We start from the raw sequence: 21524 nt of genomic DNA on the forward strand, positions 1-21524 counted from the left end.
AATTACAGGAAAACCTCTACCAAGTAAACAACTGTACAGAGCTAGAGAGACTATTTTCACAGGCAAAACCAGTTTTAAGATAAATATTGGAGATGGGCGTTTCATGGCAAAAAGGACCAATATACCAGGAAAACATAATGATTACTATTGACACACCAAGAATGAAAGACCCAAAATACATGAGGTCAAAACTGACAAAATTAAGAGGGGGAAATGGTTAATTCAACAATTGTGATTTGGATATTTCCTATCCCACTCCAATAACCCGAGTAACCTGCTAACCTCACTGACTTACCTGAAAGATGTGGACCCCACCCGGCAATAGCACCACACACATTCCTTTCCATTGCAAGTGGAACTCTCTGGAACAGACCACATACAGGGACATACAACAAATCCTGACACATTTAAAGGGATTATAATCACACAAAGTGTATTTTCAGGTGACCATAGAATTACATTAGGAATAAACAAATTAGAAAAAAAACAATATTTAGAAATTAAACAATACAATTATAACAGACTTTGAATGGATCAAGGAAAAAAGTCACCAGCAACATCAGAAAACGAATTTAATGAAAGTACAACATACCAGAATTTATAAGATGCAGGTAAAGCAATGCTTAGAGGGAAATGTATAGCTTTAGGTACTTAGGTTAGAAAGCTCTAAAGCCAGTGAGTTAATCTTTTTTTTTTTTAAAGATTTTATTTACTTATTCATGATAGACATAGAGAGAGAGAGGCAAAGACACAGGCAGAGAGAGAAGCAGGCTCCATGCCAGGAGCCTGACTCGGGACTCAATCCCAGATCCCAGGACCACGCCCTGGACCAAAGGCAGGCGCTAAACCGCTGAGCCACCCAGGGATTCCCCCTAAAGCCAGTGAGTTAATCTTAAGAAGCTACAACTAAATAAATTAGAAGTGTATTAAATAGAAAACTCAGTGGAACCTAAAATTTGTCCTTTGAAAAGATTAGCAAAATTGATAAACTTTTGCCTAGAGTGACCAAGAAAGCACAAATTACCAGTATCAGGAATGAAAGAAGGGACATCACTACATACCCTACAGATATCAAAAGAATTACAGGAAAATGTTATGAACAATTTTATGCCAACAAAGTAGATGACTTACATGAAATGGATACAATCTTAAAAAGACATCATCAAAACCACCTTGAGAAGAAACAGTAAATCTGGATAAAGCTCTATCAAGTAGAGAAGTTGAATTAGTAATTTTGATAACTTTCCACAAAGAAAAGCCCATTTCTCAATAGCTTCATGGGTGAATTTTATGAAACATATAATGAAGTAATAGTAATCCTGTATGAACTCTTCCAGAAAATAGGAGAGGATTGAATGCTTTCCAGTTAATTTTATGAGAACAGCAATGTCTTTTTTAAGATTTTATTTATTCATTCATAGAGACCAAGAGAGAGAGGCAGAGACACAGGCAGAGGGAGAAGCAGGCATCATACAGAGAGCCTGACGTGGGTCTCGATCCAGGGCCTCCAGGATCACGCCCCGGGCTGCAGGCGGTGCTAAACCACTGTGCCACTGGGGCTGCCCTGAGAACAGCAATGTCTTAAAGCCAAAGACAACAAAAGAAAATGGAACAGCATTCCTTATGAATTTGAATGCAAAATTCTTTTAAAATATATGAGGCAATCAGATCTAGCAACATAGAAAAAGGGTTGTATACCATCACCAAATGGGGTTTATCCTGGTAACTCAAAGTTCTTTGACATCTAAAGACCAATTAAGTATGTTAGTAGAAGTAAAAGATGTAAAAAACAGATCTTTTCAGCAGATAATTTGACAAAATTCTGTAATCATCCATGGTAGAAACTCTCAAGAAACATGTAATATAGATGGCATCTTGCTCGCCGGGTAAAGAGCATCTGCAGGAAACCCACAGCCAGCAGGGTACCGTCGAGAGGGAGCATGCTGTCCCCTGAGACCAGGCGCAGGGGTGTGGCGCCCACAGTCCACGGCTCCTCTCCTGTCCAGCATCCCCTGGGGGCCCTGGCCAGGGCAGGGTGGCCAGAGAAGGAAGTGAAAGCCCCGTCGGGCGGGAGAGAATGCATGTAGTGTCCTTATCATAGACGGTGCCCTTGGAGCAGAAAATCCTAAGGGGTTTTTAAGACTACTAGTAGGAATCAAGGTTGCTGAGGTTACGGGATGCAAGATTCTTGTACATGAGTCTGCTGTAATCATGCATATGATACAGCCTGAAACTGAGGCTAATCAATTGGCCATAACTGCCACATGTTTCTTCTGGACTTTGTATTTTTTTCCACTGATCAAAATACCATCTTCCTAGGGGCGGTGGTGGCCCAGCAGGTGGAGCAGGCAACTCTTGATTTCGGGGTTGTTTGAGCCCCACATTGGGTGTAGAGATTAAAATTTTTAAAAATACCATCTTCCTGATTATTTTTGGCTTTACTGCAAATTTTTGAAATCAGTGTAGGTCCTCTGGCTTTACCAAAATGATTTTGGCCATTCCAGGTCCTTTACATTTTTACATAAATCTTAAGATCCATTTGTCAAATTCTACCAAATAAGCTTGCTGAGATTTTGATAGGAATCGTGTTGCTTCTGCACATCACTTTGGGGGAGAACTGCTGTCTTAACAGCTTTGAGTCTGAATCCATTGGCATGGCGTGCCTGTCTCTCCACTTGCTAGATGTCTGATTTATCTAGGGGATCTTCTGTGGCTCTCTGTGTATAGGTCTGTCTTTTATTGATCAACTTATGCCTCAGTAATTGCCTTTGATGGTGGAATTCTCTTCATTTAGCTTTCAGGTTAGTTACAGTCCTCAGGGTATAGCTTTTCCCATTCTTTTTAATTTTCAACTGTGTTTGAATCCAAAGCATGCCGCTTGCAGACAGTATTAGATGTTGCTTTTCTTCTTGCCTGGTCCATTCTTCTACTGTCTGCCTTTTTTTTTTTTTTAATTTTTATTTATTTATGATAGTCACACACACAGAGAGAGAGAGAGAGAGGCAGAGACACAGGCAGAGGGAGAAGCAGGCTCCATGCACTGGGAGCCTGACGTGGGATTCAATCCCGGGTCTCCAGGATCGCGCCCTGGGCCAAAGGCAGGCGCCAAACCGCTGCGCCACCCAGGGATCCCCTGTCTGCCTTTTCACCGGCGTGTTTGGTCCGTTGATGGCAAATACGGTTATCAGCATCTAGGGATATATATCTGCCATTTTGCTATTTGTTATTTGCTGTTTGTTTTTCGTCTGTATCTCCTTAGCTGTCTTTTTTTTTTTTGCATTAAATATATTCAGTGTATCATTTTACACAAATTGCTTCTTATCCCCTCAAAATTGATATGTCAAAGCCCTAACCCCACCCCCACCCCCACCCCCAGGACTGTATTTGGAGACAGAGCCTCTAGGAGGTAAATGAGCCTGGGTGCCGGCATCTCTCCACCCGGCCCAGGCTCCTCCCCCGCCCCAGCCACACTACATCACCTGCTTTTGGGGCACCTTGCTCCATCCATAAGTGCTCTTGTCCGTCCGGCATCACAGGGGGATGAGTTTTTCCATATTCTGGATAATGAAACTTCCACCCCCACCCCCCCAAACAACAAAGGTTTTTCGTTTCTCAGCGGAAATCTTTGTAAAGTGCATTTAATAGTATTGCTTTCCTAAACAGGAATTACAGGCCTTGACTTGCTGGCGTCTTGCGATCGTGGAGCATCAGTCTGACCACATGTTTTCAGTGAGGGCGGAAGGAGGGGGACAGCTGAGCACCCACGTGCCGGGTCCTGCTGTGCTCTTGAGTTCCTGCGTGGCTGGGGACGGTCTTCTGCTCTGCAGAAGTGTCACTGGGTTCTCATGTGCTGGGGCGGGGGGGCCACCTTGCTGGGTTCAGGGGGCTCCACCTGAGCGGCCCCCGTGAGATGACCTCTGGGGGCCTCTGCTTCCTCATCTCTGTTGGTGACCGTTCTCTCCACAAATTGCTGTAAAGAATAAATAAGACCCGGCCTCCGTCAGCTGTAAGGGGTTGAGCACGAAAGCCAGCATTACTGTTTGTGGTCCTGCCCCATGTTGGGGCGTACTGGGCTTGGTGTCATCGGCCGTGTGGCCGGCGGAGCAGGAGGGGCTGCCGTGCAGATGACACTGTGCTCACAGTCTCCTGGAAGTGGCAGGCAGGCGCACCACGCCTATGGTGGGGTGGGAGCAGGCTGGCCAGATTTGGGGTTGGCTAGTTGGGGTCGTAAGAGCAGTTTGCAGGGCAGGGTAGGGGCTGTCTTGTGAGACGCTGGCCGCGTGTAGACGCCGTGGGGTAGGGAGGTGATCCGGAGCACAGGCTCAGGGCTCAGGGCTCAGGTTTCACGTCACAGGTGGGCTGACAGACACACCTGTGCTGCCTGGGAGTCAGCTTGCCTTGGGAGGGGGGTCCTCCAGGGCAGGCAAGGCCCCACGGTGTCAAACCGTCACAAAATGCCGAGAATAAAACACAGGAGACGCTTTGTCTCCCGGATTCTCAGTATGTCTGCAGAGCTCCAGAGGGTCACCTGCGGACTCGGGCTGCCGCGGTGCTGCCAGCAGCGGAGTCCTCCCGCGGCGCGCGCCTCCCACAGCTGGACAGACAATCCCCGTTGGCCCGTGGGCGCCATGCAGCCCTGGGAGGGGCCCTGCCCTTTCTGACCCAAGTCCTTCAACTGCGGAAGGAACATGGACACCTGAAATGCTGTCCTTTTTTTCCCTGCCATTCTCCTGTTAAAATTCTCCAAAATCTGGATGCAGAGTTCGGGTGTTAAACAAGAGCAGCCTTGAGATTTGCTCTCTGCTATGACTAACGCACGCCGGGGGCTGTTTACGTCTCTAGAGGAAGCTTCTCATTAGTGTGAAGGATGTCAGCAGAAATTCGGGAGTGTGGATACCTTGCAGTGTGGGTGGAGACGAGCTAGTGCTGGCCGCAAGGGCTCACCAGAGCTGGAAGCTTCTAGCAGCTCTTTCCCTCCAGTGGTTTTTAGTAACAGGAGCCAAGACCGACAGTGAGGGGCCGGGTGCATGTCTCCAAGCGTCTGCGGAGCCCGGAGCGCGGTGTCAGGCTGAGGCTCTGCGGGGCCCCCGGTGCATGTCCCCGGAGCAGCTGCAGCGCAGGGACAAAGCACTGGGTGCCCCCTGTTCTCCCCCCACCTGGGAGGTGTGGAGGGCGGTCTCTGGGGTTGTGGGGGACACGCCGCCCTGTCTCACCTCTAACCCTGTGCACGCAGGCAGCGTCTCCCACGGCGGCCCTCAGCTCCCCGGCCTGATGCCCAGTCTCAGCAGCGGGTCCCAGGCTCTCAGGTAATGTCCCGCCGGCTCCGCGGATGCCCCAGCGGAGAAGTGGGCGCGCTCACCGCCCGACTCCCTGCAGATGCTGTACTCAGCCCTCCGTGGGCTCCTCTTAAACCAGTTTGCGCGTGTCCTGAGTAGGAGTATATTGTGTAGACCACTGTATGCTGTGCTTTTTTGAAGCTAAAATGTAACTTAGGCAGTTACCTTGTCACCAAGGAGTTACCTTGTCACTCCAAAGGAGCCATTTCATGGCCACACGGTATCTCGTCCCAGGAACAGACCCAGGTCAGCAAACATGTCTATAGAAGGGCGGGTGGTAATGCTCTCAGTTCTGCCTGGTGTAGACACGGTCCTGGAAGGTAAGTAGGCATGTGGCCGCAGCTGTCCTGCTGCAGCTCCGTCTGCAGATGCACGTGGGGCTGGCCTGGCCGCCAAGCGCCAGCCCTAAACATACCACAGCCCCTGACTCCATCCTCACCCTGGGGCTTCATCTGCTCTGCTGCATGTTGGAACCCCGCCCTGTGTGCCCCCAGCCTGCCCGGGGCCATGCCTGGGACCTGCTGCCCGGGGGACTGGCCCTCCCCGCCGGAGCGCATCAGCCCAGAGGAGGGCCAGTGCTGGGCGCAGACCCGCTCGCAGGGGCGAGGACCATGTGTGTCTGTTGGATTGGCTCCTAGGATCCCAGCGCTGCAGGTCCCCTGCAGGACACCCCAGGCCCCAGGCCCAGCGGGAGTAGAGGACTCGCCCAGCCTGGTGGGCTCCCGGGTGCTGGCCCCCAGGCCACCCATCAGCATCTCAGCGCTGCTGCAGAGGCAGCATGTAGGCAAGTGTGCTCTGCTTTGACACATAAATGCTTCTCTTGGGAAAGCGTGTGTGGAGTGCGCGTGGGAGTCCGTGTGGGGGGAGTAGAGAGCTGCACTGCTGAGCTTGGGTGCGTGGCGCTCACGGGCGTTCGCCTCGGATCACGCTGTCCCTGTCCCACAGGGTCTGCTGGCCTCAGGGGAGCCGCGCATGGAAGGTGAACGAGGTCCTGCCCCCCCCGTCCCGTCCGTCCACCCGGGGCTCCCTCGCCACCAGCCATACTTTACGCGGCATAAGTCGTCATCTGTTCTTTCTCGTGGAATAAAGTAATACCATTGAATAAAGTATTTTTCCAATTATCTGGGGCAGCACATATGTGATGTTTGCAACTTTGCTTTTTTGATTACCTTCAAACTTCCTTAAGACGCTGGTGTTGAAGCAAACTGAAGGCCCATGCTGGCTGGCCGCGGGAGGCCCGGCTGGAGGGGCCTGCCGGGTGGGGCCCCACGGCCTGCACCTGCGCCTGCACCTGCACGCAGGCGCCCGCGCGGGAACAAGTCCTCCGGCTCCGCGGGGGAGGGCAGCTGGTCAGGACCACACGGGTTCCTATGATGCTTCCAGGGCTAATCGTGGACTTTTAGGTGGCAGCTACCTATGCTGGTGGGGAGCCCTGGTCTGTGTTCTCTCAGGGTGACGCTCGCGGTGCAGTGGGTGTGCGGTGGGGCAGGGAGCCAACAGGCCCTTCTGCCCGCAGGGACTGAGGCTCCCTCTGTCCCTGCTCCGGCCAGGCTGTGGGGCGCACTGGCACCTGCACAGCTTCCATGTCTGCCCCGCAGGTGCGTCTTGCCGCTAGCGTCGGAAATCCTACAGCAGGGCGCTGCTGCTGAGTTGGTTCTGTTTCCAGAAGTTTCCATGTTACAGAATCCCCCGTCCTGGCACGCGCCGGGAAGCGCAGGCCGCCCTCCAGCCCTGGGCGCTGGTCCGGCTCTGCCCTCCGGCGGCTGGCCTGAGAGCATGGGCTTGACCACCACCCAAAGCCTGCACCCCAGGGCGCCCGCCTGCCCGCTCGGCAGACCGCCTGCCCCTCCACAGCTCCCTCGCTGCTCACCCGCAAACTTTGGTTCCGGTTTGAGCAGTTTGTGTCTCTACTTCTGTTGCTTCTCGCACTTGAGCTTCCGCTGGGCCAGCGAGGCTCAGGGGCGTGTGCGGGGGGCCGGTCTGCTCCGGCTTGGGCCGTCTTAAGAGTTTATTTGTTGATGAGAGAGAGACAGAGACTAGGGAGAGCCTGACGCGCGGGACTCCATCCCCGGCCCCGGGTCACGCCCTGAGCCGGAGGCCAACGCTCCAGCCCTGGGCCCCCAGGCGTTCCCCGCATCAGCTGCTCTTAAAGTAGGTTTTGTCGGAAGGGCAAGGTTACGCCCGAGCGGGAGCACCGTGGACGAGGCTGGGGCCTGCTGACCAGCCTCGCATCCACGCAGAACGTCCCTCAGCTCGGCCTCGCCTGGCAGCCTCGGGACGGCCCGGGCGGCTGTGGAAAGCTCCGGGCACTTGGAGGAAACCACAGAGATAAGGGGATGAGGGGTTAGACCACGAGGCCAGGGTGGCCCTGCCGTGGGCGGGGGCGCAGGTCCTCCAGGACTGCGGGTGCCCTGAAAGGTGCCGCGGGGTGGGTGACCCCTGGAGACCCGCAGTCGGGGAGTCCAGAGTGGCCGCAGGTGCATCCGCAGCTGGAGCTCTGACACCTGCAGGAGCGGGAGGCTCCTCGGGTCCCTCGGACCCTCGGTCCCTCGGGGCTCCGCGCCAGGCCCTGTGGGTGGGCTGGTCAGTATGATGCTGTGCCCCCACCCCCCCCATGCGACGCTCTCCGGTGGTGCTCCGGGTGCCTAGCCGCGTGGACTCCTGACAGCGAGAAACTCCACAGTTTCTACTCAGTTTCTCGTCTTGTTTTAATTACATGACACTTGTTCAAGCCCCCAACATTGAGCGTGGGGGGCAGGGGTGGTCCTCACAGCAGCCAGCACGTGCCGGGAAATGGCTCAGGGGGGTTGTCCCCACCCCCACCCCACTCTCACCTGCCCTCCCCTGTCCTCCTCCCCCGTCCCCCTCCCCCACCTCCAGTCCCCCCAGTCCCCCCCACACCCTCCAGATCTGTCTATACTGTGCCAGCCCAGCACCCGGCAGACTGTCTTGTCCAGAGCCGTGCCTGTTGGTTTGGGTAGAATGGGGCTCCCAGGAGCGGCTCCTAACTGGCTGCACTCATGGGAGACGTGCTTGCGGCCGGGTGAGCAGAGCCTCGGGGAGCGCGGGGAGCCTCTGCCCCCCCCCCCCGCCCGCCCCGGGTGCTCCGGTTGGGGGAGGGACACCTCGGGCCCGGGGCTGGGAAAGGACACGCAGAGGCCCAGTGCAGAGGGACCTTGGCCTGGGACCCCGGCGAGCCTGGGCGCTCAGAGGGCAGGGGTGTGCGGAGCCCCCAGGAGACTCTCCAGGGGACGTCCCCCCACAGTGGGTGCCCCTCCAGCAGGCGCAGGTGCTTCCAACCTAATTCTCTTTATAATGGCTGAACATATTTCCTTACTTCCGTGGGTCTAAAGTCAAATCTCCGGAGAGGACAGGCGGCTGACTGGACGCACCTGCTCCCCGCTGCCCTGGACGGAACTAGTCTTGTGCTTCCATTTCTAGGATAAGCAGTGCAGCCGCTCTTCTCCGTGGGTAAAAGCAAGTCCTCGCCCTGGGCTTCCGAGTCCCCACAGGCCCCCGACCCTCGTCCCCGCCGCCCTCCGAGGTGCTTCAGGCACTTCTCAGCAGGAGGAGCCCGCGGCCCGCAGGAGCCCCGGGCTTGGAAGGGCGCAGCCGGTCCTCCTCCCGGGCTTCAGCTGTCTCTAAGGCAAAGCAGAGGCCGCCTGTCAGAACCTTTGTTTTTAGCCATAAAATTTCCATGGATGAAGTCTCAAATTGGATATTAACTTACAATTGCTGGATGTGTTTTTCCAGAGCGAAGGAGGGTGTCCAGCCAGCACTATTTCCCCACTGGGAAGCGGGGGCCGCCCTGCGTGGCCTCCTACCCGCTGGCCGAGCTTTATCTGAAGAATATGTGGAAAGCCCCCGGCCCGGCAGGAAGCGGGAGGACAGCAGGGAAGGCGCCGGAGAGGGGGCCAGCACCGAGGAAGCCCGTGCCCCGCGGGGGGACGTGGGAGGCAGGCTGTGCGGGCCGGAGGGCAGAGCCTACCCCCAGGGCGCGGAGGTCCTTCACGCCCCCACGGTTGTGACAGGGAGGGAGGTTTGGAACGAGTTTTCTTTGCAGACGGGAGGAAATTCCTAAAATTCTTAGGTGGTAAGTCCAAGTCTGCCCCAAGTTTGTGTTGCACCGCTGAGCGCTGTGGAGACGCGTGCTGGGAGGGGGTGGGCGTCCCTGATGCCCGCGTGCACCCCCTCTCGGGCCCCTGGACCCTGGAGGTCCTCCAGCTGGAACGTGGCTGACCCGGCGCAGGCGGGTGCCCTCTCGCATGGGGGCGAGGGGCGGCCCCGAGCGGGACAGCCACCCTGCAGATGCCTGCACGGCCACGAACTCTGTGTCCCAGGAAGCACGCGCTACCCCACGGCCGAGGGGGGCCATCCCGCAAGACAGGTGCTCGGATGCCGGGGGCCAGGCTGTGCATCCGGAGGCGTCCTCAGGCTCCCCAGGCGGAGCCCAGCCCTTCACTTCACCTCCCATGTCAGCACGCGGGCCGCGTGTGCTCCGCGTGTGCTCCCGCGCCGCGTTCTTCCCTGAGCACCTCCGTCGGCATGTTCTGGGCACACGCGTCGGTGTTCAGGCCAAGTGATCCTCATCCGGCCTCCGATGCTTCCTGGTGGCCAAAGCAGGTGCTCCAGGCGGTGACCCACCCGCATCCTTCCAGGGCACGCACATGAGCCGCGAGCCCAGCTCCCTGGCGACGTGTATTTGTTTAGCACAGTGTTTACGAATGTGTGCAGGGGTGTGTGAGGACGGCCTGCACGTTGTCCCCTCTCCCTTCAGTGGGTTTCCAGGTGCGTAGCTGACACACAGGGACGTTCTTGGTGGGGGACATCGTGGCACTTCCGTGTAGACGCTCTAGGAGAGTTAGAATCAGCTCATGTCCATACAAATCCATCCATGTCAGGCCCCCCAAAGGGGTGCACGACCTGCCTCATTGATGGACCCTGGGCCTGTCGTCCTGCTGGTTCCCAGCCCTATGCGGCCCCCGTGGGCCCCGATCCAGGATGCCCTGAGCTCCCCAAGGCACAGGACTTCTGCCTTTGTTTTATTAAGATTTATTTGAGAGAGAGCGAGAGAGAGAGCAAGAGCGAGCAGAGGGAGGGAGAACCTCTAGCAGATGCCCCGCTGAGCACGAAGCCCGACGCTTGATCCCACCACCCAGGTGATCATGGCCCAAGCCAAAACCAAGAGTTGGAAGCCTAACTGATCCCTGCAGGTGCCTCGGGACTTTTGCTTTTAAATTTCCAACTGTCACAGAGTGCTCAGGAGTCTGCGTGCGACTCCTTCTGTCCTTCGAAGAGAGACCTGGGGAGAGGGCGACTGCAAGTCCAGCATGCTCAGGGTGGGCGCAGAGTGGGTGGCGGCTGCCGACGGGACCGCAGCTCCCAGGTGCAATGGCGGGCTCCTGGGCTGGGAGCAGGGCTGCAGGGGCGTTCCTCATTTTACCCGCGAGGAAATAATCGTATATTACAATCTGCACAAACACCACTGGAAAGTTGCCTTCCGCAGAGGCTGCATGATGTGAGGACCACAGCGTGCTCCGATGCTGTCCCCTGCTTAGCAGACGTGCCAGGCGGCCCAGCAGGGCCCAGGGCGTGGAGTTCAGGGTAAATCGTGCGGCTGCGGCACGTCCTGGGCAGAGGCCTGGGGCCGTGAGGGTGGTGGTCTCCGGTCCCCCTGCTCAGGCTTCCTGGCTCCCTGTGCAGCTGCAAGCAGGGTGGTGCCAGACCTGAGGGGTTGGGGATGCTTGTACATACATGCATGTGCGTGTGCATACGTGTGCAGGGGAGGAGGGACGAGGGGGGCGCAGCACTGGGGCTGGATGCACCCCCTACCCTGGGTGACCGTCCTGGTTGAGGGCCTGGGGCCTGGGTGACCGTCCTGGTTCAGGCCCTGGGGCCTGGGTGACCATCCTGGTTGAGGGGCTGGGGCCTGAGTGACCGTCCTGGTGATTCAGGGGCTCGTGCCTGGCAGGTGAGCAGGACGCCCTGGGCGAGGACCCTCCGGAGCCTGCGTCCGTGGGCAGACAGCCAGCTCCCAAGCTCCTTCCAGACCTTTCTCCTCCCAGGAAAGTCTCCTTTCTTTCTGTTTTCACTTTTACAGCTTCTGGTTTCTGCCTTTCTACATCTTAGACTGAAATTTGGCAGAAAAACGATTTGCCTCAGGACTTTTCAGAGCCAAACCCGGGGCGGGTAGTTGGTGAACACGGACAGAGCACAGGGGGCCTCCTGGCCTCTGGGGCTTATTTCCTTCAGTGGCGCTTACGGGGCATAAACCCAGAAGGGTCATGTCTCCCGCAAGGATGGACCTTGGGGCCGGGGTCGCTGTGTGGCTGTGCTGGGGACCCCCACCCCCGGGGTGGAACCGTGGTCACCAGGGCTTCTGGATGCCTTTGAGGGATTTCCACCCTCATGGGAGACATTTGACAGGACCAGGTTTAAAAGGAGGAAGCATCAGCAACCCCAGGGCCTCTGGCTCCGTCTGTGAAATGGGCCAGCACCTTCTAGGCCATCTCAGCCCCTGCCCCAGAAGGGCCTCCCCAGGAGCCGGGATGTCCTGTGTCCTCCCGCAGGCGGTGCGGGCAGCCGGGTCGGCCCTGGGCTCCAGGCTGCCTGCATCCCCGTCCTGCTCTGGGCTGCCTGGCTTCCAAGTGCAAAGAGCTTGAATCCGGTCCTTGCAAGAGTTTCCAGATATTTTTGGCATCAGAGCCTTCTGTGGAGCTGGGAACATGGCCGGAGTCGGGGTCCTGGTGTAGCCAGTGGGCACTTGGGTGCTCTGGTGTGTCGGCCGCTCTGCACCAAGAATGCTCCTTGCTTTCCAAGGAAAACAGACCGGCCGGAGGGAGGCTCAGGGCCTTCTCCCCCAGGCTGGGGATGCCTGGTGGGGGACACAGGGGCCAGGGCCCAGCACGACCCACCCCAGCCTGGGACCAACAGGCAGGGGGAGCCTGGCACCCCTGGTCCTCTCTGGGGCCCTGTCTCTTGCTGTTCTAGGGGAAGTAAGGTGGGAGGGTCTGTCACTCACATACACGTGGGCACACCGCACGCTTAGTGGGCGCACCCCCAACCCCTCCCCACACACACCTGCGGCTGCGGCTGTCCACCCCTCAGAGCCCCAGAGCAAGCTTGTGACCCCGAAGCCCCAGAAGCCTGGGTCGGCACCTGGTCCCCACCTTCCAGCGGGCAAGGCCTCATCCGGGCTGGACGTCTGGCTACAGGTCAGGGGCCCGCAAGCGCAGGATTTAGGAGGCACGTGGGAGGGGGCACCGGGGCACGGCCTGCCCGGCCCTGCACGTCGTGGAGACGCCGCACCAGCTGCAGGGCCTCGGCCTCCGGCTCCCGCGTCTGGGCCTGGGCCTGTGCCCATCAGGTGCCCAGGCCCCGTGCCCCTCGGCACGGCCAGCAGGGGCACCCCCAGAGCCGCGGGCCACCCGCCCTCCTGGCCATCCGCCGGCCCACGCGGCCCCACCGTCGCTGCAGCTGGGCCAGCTGCCCACCCTCGGCCCGCCCGGCAGAAACAACCAAGTTCACTCACTGAGCGCTCGTCTGGAAACTGGATATATTTGCAATTTTTTAAAAGCTTGGAGCCAATGTTCAGAATGGGGCTGTTTTTCCAGTGGAAACTGTAATGTGAGCCCAGAGCCGCTCCTGCCTGCTCGCCGCACGGAGACACCCCGACGCCCCTGCGCGTGAGGCCGGCGCCCTGGCCCAGGGACTGTCCCAGCCAGCCCCCCAGCCCGCCGGGTGGTCCCTGCCGCGCGGCCGCCCGGAGCCCCCCAGCGAGGTGTGGCCGGGGCCTGGATGCAGCCCCTCACGCCCGCCCAGCCGGAAGCTGTGGCTCAGACCCGGAGAGGCACCCGGACCCCATCCCGGCGCCCCAGCTGCCCACGGGCACTTGGCTCCTGGCAGACACCCCTTCCTCCAAGGGCGCCCTCAAGGCTGTGACCCTGGACCACTGGGCTGTGTGCATCTGAGCCTGGGACTGGGCCACCAGCTGCTTCTTGCTGCCCCCCGCCCTGGGCCACAGCCGCCAGGTGGGGCACACCTGCAGCCGCCTGTCCTTGGAACGACTGTGCTGCCACCGCTGTGACCTTCGTACCACCACCGTTACTGCTCGGCCGCCCGGGGGCTTTCAGGAGGCAGGGCCCCCGCGTCCTTCCCACACACGTTTGTGGACCGAGCAGCCTGGTGGTGGCCGTCTCCGTGGCTGGCGCTGCCCACCCTCAGGTCTGCCCTGACCCCAGCCGTTCCTGCCCCCTCAGGTGTGCACCCCAACGCTCGCTTCCAGAACCCTGGCCCCACAGGAGGGCCCCAGCCTGCTTCCCCAACACCCTCCTGCGGCGGGGCATCCGCTCCCACGCGCCCCCGGCTGCAGACTGAGCACCCCTGAGCAGGACATGCTGGTCTATGGGTCCCTGAGGCAGAGAAGGCCAGGCTGCAGAGGCGGGGCCCAGGCGACGTCCACCCCCCAGGACATGAACGACCAGTCTGCCCTCAAAGCAGGAAGGGCCGCCTGCAGGTGGGCGCTGGGGCAGGTGGATGACCATCAGGCCCCCCACCTGAGCTGAGGACGTCCTGCCAGAGGGACGGGGGGGCCCCTGTCTCACCACTGACGCAAAGGGCCTGGGGCTCATGCCAGCACCGTGACTGCAGGTGACCCCTGGTGACAGCCTGTCCTGCGGGGGCGGACACCCTCCGTGAGGGTGAGGGCCCTCACCCTCCCGGCCGCCGTGGCACACATCTTCTAGGCAATGTGTTTTTATAAAGATTTTTTTTTTTAAGTAGCCTACACCCGCTACGGGGCTCGAACGCACAACCCCGGATCCAGCGTCCCGGGCTCCGACGGAGCCAGCCGGGGCCCCTTGGTTATTTATCCTGATGCATGAAAGTGCCGGCCCTCCCCAGCAGAGGGACCCCCGGCTGCCCTGCCTGGCTGGGCCCTGGGGAGACAGCAGAGCCAGACGTTGGGAGGGTCCGTGGGCGGCAGTTCCTCCCAGCGCAGGACGGGCTCCCCGGTCCCGAGCGCGCAGCACCCCACCTTCCTGGCCCCGCAGGACAAGCCCTGGGCTCGGGGGCCGCGGTCAGTGGGGGCATGGGGTCGGCAGCTCAGCCCTGTCCCGGGGACACTCGGGGCTGCAGCTCCGCAGTCTCCCCATGCAGGGACTGGAGGAGGTGCGGTGGCCAGAACCCCGGCCCCGGGCCCCCCCTCCATCCGGGCGAGCTCCCTGCGCCAGCAGGACGCTGATGGGAAGTCGAGGGGACCAGGGGTTGGGGAGCCAGGGCGAGGCCAGGCTGGCCCGGGCACCTTCTAGGGCCGCGTTTGGGCCCTCGGCCCCCCCGCCGCGGCCACCACCTCCGCCCCGCCGAGGGGCTGCTTGGGGGGAGCTGCAGGGCCCTCCGGGCACACGTGGGCGGGGCCAGGCCCCGGGGCTCAGGCTCCCTGCCCTTGTCCTGAGACGCTCCCTGGTGCAGGGATCCAGGCTGGCCCCGCCGGGTGACCGCCCCCGCCCCGCCCCGGACAGGCCCCCACCCCTAAGGCCTGACGGGGCGCTGTGGCTCTGGGTCTGCCCAGGTGCTCCCACCTGGTGCCCTGCAGGCTGCTGTGCCCGGGGAGGGGGGCTCGGGTCCCCAGGGTGCGGCCCTGGCTGCTGGGCTGTGCAGCCTCGGTGGGGACTCTGGCCTGTCGGGGGGCCCCGCTGGGCAGGGGCGGCTCCCCAGGGCACATGGGAAGGACCCCCGCGCCACAGAGGGGCTTCGGGGCCACCTCCACGCCTCAGCCCCGGCTCCCACAAAGGCTGAAACATCACGTCGGCATCGGGCGCCCTCCCGCTCCGTCGAGACCCCGGGGACAGCCGCCTCTGAGTGAGGCCCCAGCAGGGTCATGGGGTGGGGGTCAGGGGAGGCGGTGCAGGGGTCTCGAGCCCCCCACCTGCCACGGAGACAGGTGCACACACTGCCCCGGGAGGACCTGCCAGGTTATTGGGTCCTTGGGACCCGATCACCCCACTCTGCGGGTGGGGGAGGAAGCCACAGGACGGACGCAGGCCCCTCTGCTCACATCTGAGGGGACCCTGCTTCACCGCCCTCGGCCAGACAGGCCACCAGTGCCTAGGGACAGGAGGGCGGAGGAAGAGGAGCCTGCGGGTTGCCCAGGTGGGGGAGGGGGTATGCCGTGACCTGGGGCTGTGACAGGGCGGGCTGTGACCTAGGGGCCATACTTGGGGCCATGACCTGAGGCCATGACCTGGGGGCTGTGACCAGGGGTCGTGACCTGGGGGCCATGTCTGGGGCTGTGACCAGGGGCTGTGACCTGTGGGGGGCTGAGACCTGGGGGCCGTGACCTGGGGCCGTGACCTGGGCGGTGCCATGACCATGACCGAGGGCTGTGACCACAGGCTGTGACCTGGGGGGGGGCTGCGACGGGGTGGGGGGGGGACCGTGACCTGGGGCCATGCCCTGGGGGCTGTGACCTGGGGGGGGCTGTAACCGGGCCGTGACCTGGGGCTGTGCCCTCGGGGCCGTGAGCGGGGGCCCTGACCTGAGGCGGAGGGCCCAGGCTCCCCCGTGCTCCCCCCCCCCCCCAGCGGCCCCTGCAGCTCCGCGGGCGCAGCCTGGCGTCCCCGGGCCCTGGAGCGGGGCCTGCCGGCGGTGAGGGCTGCTGGCCGCTCCCCCGTTTCCTCTTGGCCGCGGGCTCCCGGCAGCCGCGGAACAAAGGGAGGATTGTGCCTCCCGGGCCGCTCCTGGCCGGGCCCCCGGTGCTGTGTGCGTGGCTGAGGCTCCACGCCCGCCTGCAGGGGCTCCGTGAGCAGAGGCCCACGGTCGGCACGACAGGCCCGGGCGCCCGGGAGCCTGTCCCAGCCCAGCTGGCCGCCGTCCTGCTCAGTGGCCACCGTCCCATCAGGGCCACGGGCCAGGATGTCTCGGCTGCGCCCTCCCCACGCCTTCCCCTTGCGGACGCTTCCTGTCGCCAGGCCCCGGCCCACGGCCCCACCCCCAGCCCGGGTCCCCCGTGGCTGGGACGCCTGCCGCCACCCCCACCCTGCCAGGCCCTGCCATCTGTCTGTGGCCGGGCCTCCTGGGTCACAGGGGTGGGAGGAGGCACACGCGCCCCGACACTCGGCGCCTGAGAGCTGCTTCACCCCCAAGCGTGAACGAGTGGGGCTGTGTGCGGCTGCGGGCCCACGGCTGGGGACACGGGCGGGGGACGGCGTCAGGCAGGCGCTGTGCCGCGTCCCAGGCTCCTGCGGCTGCAGGCTGCCGACCGACTCGGGCTCTGAGGCCCCCCGAGGCCAGCCGGGCCAGCAGGACGCTCCAAAGACGCCCCGGCCACGTCCGTGCCTCTCCCAGAAGAGCCAGAGGCCCTGGGCTCCGGGCGGGGGAGCGGGCACGGCCTCCTGGCGACGGCCAGCAGCGGGGGCAGGGGTTCCCGCACCCCCACGGGCCCTGCCCCACTGTGGCTGTAGCTCCCCCCACCGCCGTCAAAGGAGCCTTGTGGCCGCCCCAGGTAGCGGGTGCCGGTGGTCCTGGAGGGGCTCCAGGAAGGAGCAGTGCAGAAGGGCCCTGAGAAGAAACTGGAAAAGGCAGAGGGAAAGGCCTGAAGGAACAGGCATTGGCCCCCGCGAGCCCGGCCCACCCCGCCCACCCGCCGAGCCGGGCCCTCCGTGCCCAGGGCTGAGTCAGGGCTGGGGAGCGGCCAGCGCGGCAGGAGGTGCTGCCCAGGGTGCGTGGGGCCCAGGCGGGGTCAGCTCCCTTCACCGCGGCCCGGAGTGGGCGGGCCGGGCTCCCAGGACGCCGCCTTCCTGCCCATGCGTCAGAGGGTGGGAGCCCGGCCGGGCAGTGGGGGCTCAGACGAGTCTCCGTGAGGGCGGAGGGTCGTGGCCACCGAGCTCGTTGCCCTTCATCCACCCCGTCCCCACTAAAGCTAGGCGGCCACCAAGTTCTCGGTGACAAAGGCCCCAACCAGGTCCCCAGGGATGGCCGAGAGGGGGGCCCCCGGCCAGGAGTGGGCAGCTGTGGCCCGCCCCCCGTGTGGCGGCGGCCCTTGGGGGGCTGCAGGGACAGCACAGATCCGGGGGCAATCGCAGCGATCTGCAGGCACCAGGGAGGCTCGTGGTTTCCCAGGAAGGTCCAGCCTGCGAAGGCCCCGCTGCCCCCACACCTTATCCCGAGGCCCACCCCGAGATGAGCCAGTGCCGGAACCGGGCCTCCCCGCCGGGCCCCCTGCTCCTGTTCCCTTCGGGGTGGACGCTGCTGGGGGGCACGCGCTGCTTTCCTGCAAGGGCGCCTGCCCTCCGCCCAGCCTCCGTCCACGCCTCTGCTGCTCCACGGCCCCTGCCCCTCCCCTAGGGGAGCCCCCAGGCCCTGGGCCCCACAGCAGGCAGATGGCATGTCCTCGGCCGGGCCGGGGCTGACGCACCCCTGCTTCGCTACCATGCTCCCAGCGAGGGCCCTCGGGAGCACCGTCGCTGGGCCTTCCCGGGGCCTCAGTGCGCAGCTCACGGGCACCCAGCACCCGCCCCCAGGATAAGGCCGGCGCCCGCCCCTCCGGCCAGCTGTTGGCAGCTGTCACCACCTGCCGGCCCAGGGCCAGATGCCCCACGGCTGTCGGCACGGGCAGCGGGGGGAGGGGTGTGCAGCTGCCGGGGGCGGGCAGCCGGGCCCAGCACCCCTTACCTGTGGCCACTGCGGGGCCTCGGGCCCCCGCCCTGCCCTGGACCGGCTGCGTGTTCCCACCCCGCCACGGTGGGGGACAGACATGGGCCCCAGCGTGGACCCCCCCTTGAGTCATCAGAGCCCCGGCCCCCCGGGGGCATTCCTTCCCCATGAGACGCTCGCCAGGCCAGCTCACTCCCCCCCCAGGGCTGCGGGCGGCTGGTAGGGTCCTCAGACCGCCTCACGGGCTTCTCCCTTCCGTCCCCCAGGGACCATGAGGGCGCCGAGGGCGCAGGGGTCAGCAGGCTCCGGGCTGCGCCCCCCCGGCCCAGGAGAGCGGCCTCGGCCGGGCCACAGGAGCCCGCCCCAGGTGGGTAGAGGCTGTGTGTCCGCCAGGCAAGCCCCAAGCCCCGGCTGGGCAGCAGGGACGCAGCTCCCAGGGAGCCTCGGGCCGCGGCCAGACCCGGGACCCCCAGGGGACACGTGTGCAGAGGGGCCCCGGAGCCCGCGCCTCGCCCGCCCCGAGCTGATGCTGGCTTCCTAGCCGAGCCCGCACCCGCCCACCCACGCCCGGCTGACCGAGATTCCCGGGGTGGGGGCGCGGAGGCAGGGCGGGCGGGGGCTAGGCCAGTCCCGGGCGGGCTCCCACCCACAGGCGGGCAGCTGCCGCCCGCAGAAGCAGACTCGGCGGGTCTGTGCGGCCAGAGCCATCGGCAGCGGCTGCCCGCGGCCCAGGGGGACTGCCCCGGGTCGTCCCCGCAGGACAAGCCCAGCTGGGACGGGCTCCGCACCCCTAGATCCCTCAGGCCCAGGGACATGCGCCAGCTCCCGCCCAGGGTCACCAAGGCACAGGGCCTGGGGGGCCAGGCATGGGGGGCTGGGGCACGGCCTGGACCCTCTGACCGGCTCTGCTCCTCCGCTCTCGCCACCACTGGCCCTGCCAGCGGTGCCACCGGCCAAGGCCTCCAGAGCCCGGCGGGCCGCTGCAGGCCACCCTGCTCGTGCTGGGTCGCCCAGGGCTCGGGCTCCATCGGCACCCCAGCCACCACCCTGGGTGGGAGCAACAGCCCCCGGGCCAATGCTTCCTCAGAGACGCCGTCACGATGCCCAAAAATAAACACCAAGCCCAGGCCCCCCGAGAGCCGCGGTGAGGTCAGCAGGGCCCACCCAGCCGGCCCTTCCATGGGGTGCGCAGCCTCGGCCCCCTGCCCACCGGACGTGCCCAGACGGTTCTCACACCTTACACTGGTGCCAGCTGTGGGCTGGGTCTGCTGCCCCGTGCGCAGCCCGGCCGGGGGACCCCAGCTCCCCGACAGGCCGCCCCCTGTGCCAGGGCCTGGGCAGCGTCTCCCGGGGGCACTTGCCGCACAGCCCCTGCAGCGGCTCCGGGCCCTACACGCCCCACGGACGCGGCGCCAGAGGCGGGGCAGCCTGGCCGGCAGCTGAGTCCAGCCCGAGGCTGAGCTGGCCCGCCCCGTGTCCTGTGTCCTGGGTCCAGGACTCCTGTCCTGTGTCCCACATCCTGCATTCCTGCCCAGGTCCCCTGGCCTGACCCCAGGACAGGGCTCTGATCTGCTGCCAGACCCTCCCGACCCAGGCACCCCCATCCTCGTCGGCCTGAGCCCCGCCCCCCCGGACAGCTGCGGGATGAGACTCCCCTTTGAAGCCAGGGTGGCCGGGAGGCGTGCAGGCCGCTGGGGGCGTGGGGGTGTCACACCCCGAGTGTCGAGCGCCAGCGGCCCTTTCAAGTTCTCCGGCTTCGCGGCCGGCTTATCACCACGAGGAACACATCACAGGGAGGTGCCGCCCGGCGCAGACGCGGGGCCCGCCCACCGCACCCCCACCAAGGTCGCCAGGAGCGTCCTCCCCACATGGCCGCTCAGATGTCCCCGTCCAACCCAACGCGGCCAGGGTCGCTCCGAGGACGCAGCTGGGTCTGTGTCCTGGGCCTCCGAGCTGGGGGCTCCCGGGTCCCTGACGGGGTGGGGCGCAGGGCGCCGCGTCCCTGGTCATGTCCTCATGCAGGGGCCACCGTGTGGGGGCAGGGGAAGCCCGCCTCCCCACCCTCCGCTCCCCTCTGCCCCTCAGGCCCCATCCTGGGTGGGGGCCCTGCCCTTAGTGCCAGTGCCCTGTGAGCCACGGCTCTGCCCCCGGGACCAGCACCCACTGACCTGGCTCCGCCCTCACGGCCGACCCTGAGATTCTGTCCCAGGGCGTGGGGTGCGCGAGCCGGTCAGGAGCTGTCGGTGCACCCTGCGCTCTCCCAGGGGTCACGCAGCATAGAGCTGGGCCAGCCTGGGCAGAGCAGACGTGTGGGGCAAGGAGTGACCCACTGGAGGTGGGCCAAGGGAGAAGGTTCTGGAAGCTGCAGGCGACCCCCGAGAAGGGTGTGGAGAGCTGCAGGAAGCGGATTTGCGGGTCCACTTGGGCCGAGGATGCTGAGCACCAGGGTCTGGGCCGCAGGAAATGAAAGTGTGGGCTTTGGGGTGACCGGGCAGGGTCCCCTGCTCGGCGCAGTGGCCCTACATGTTCCCAGACTGGTCTGTGCATTGGTGCCCGGCGGGGGCCTCGGGGCTGCGGAGCTGGGACCCAGACCCTGTGGGGGGCTCGTGACGGGCAGGCCACCAGCCCCCACAGTCCCCAGGGCAGAAGGCAGTTCCCACAGCCCCGCCCCCAGGCAGACCCAGGAACCGGCTGGGAAGGGGGCGAAGATGCCTTGCAGGTTGGGGGGCCGGCCCCGCCTCGGACAGAAGCCCTGTCCCAGCTGGGGAGTGTCCGGGGTCAGCCACGGGATTGCCTGAAGCCCCCACACCCCCTGTGGCCACCCCGGGGCTCGGGCCACCCAAGGTGGTCTCCATCACCCAGAGGCCACCAGCCCCGGCCATGGAATTAGGGTCACTCATGGGCGCTGCCCCGGACCAGAGCATGGGGTCCATCCTGGGGCAGGGGCGGCCCGCTGCAGAGGACCCCGGCAGGGGCCTAGCCCGGCACCAGGCCTGCCTCAGCTGGGGACGGGGGACGCTTGGCCCTGCCCTCAGGGGCTCGGGTGCAGGGCACGAGCAGCACCTGGGAGACGACGGCCCTGCCCGCACGGCTGGGCAGACCCCACTCTTGTCCCCGCCGGCCCCCCAGACACCCGCAAAGCCCTGCTCCTGCCAGACCTTCCGAGGCCTGAGGACCCGAGCACTTCACACAGGCGGCGGCGTGAAAACCGCAGTGTTGTCATAGAGCCTCCATGTCCCCACCTGGAGGGCGAGACCGTTGTGCACAACCCGCTAGTGGCTGGGACTCGGGACTGTGCCCTCTGGGCAGGTGGCACCAGGACACAGGTGACCACGGGGCCCAGCACCCCAAGGCCCAGGCCAAAGCCACAGGCCTGGCCCCGAGGGCCATGGGGGCCATACTGGGGGAGCGGGGGCACTCCGTGGGCCGGTGTGCAGGACTCCAGCTAGGCAGGTACCTGCAGGTCGGGGAGCCGGTCAGTGTTCCCAACACGGCCGCCGGGGCTCAGTTCAGGGGCCCCAAGGGGTCAGCCCCGGA

The 21524-nt window shown here is 63.6% G+C and overlaps 1 protein-coding gene across 4 annotated transcripts in view; it reads left to right on the forward strand.

Annotated features, from left to right (window-relative positions):
• RNF212 (ring finger protein 212) overlaps window positions 1–6457 on the forward strand; it is a 29829-nt gene extending 23372 nt beyond the window's left edge. For 2 of the 4 annotated variants that reach the window (XM_038533626.1, XM_038533624.1), the window contains exons 10-12: window positions 5234–5306; window positions 5975–6120; window positions 6282–6457. In XM_038533626.1, coding sequence (XP_038389554.1) covers window positions 5234–5306; window positions 5975–6120; window positions 6282–6319 — 257 coding nt within the window. In that variant the 3' untranslated portion in view covers window positions 6320–6457. The other 2 variants (XM_038533627.1, XM_038533625.1) reach the window with 2 other exon arrangements.
• Window positions 6458–21524: the final 15067 nt, after the last annotated feature.

The sequence above is a fragment of the Canis lupus genome, chromosome 3 (genome assembly GCF_011100685.1).
Source record: "Canis lupus familiaris isolate Mischka breed German Shepherd chromosome 3, alternate assembly UU_Cfam_GSD_1.0, whole genome shotgun sequence".
Classification (NCBI taxonomy): domain Eukaryota; kingdom Metazoa; phylum Chordata; class Mammalia; order Carnivora; family Canidae; genus Canis; species Canis lupus.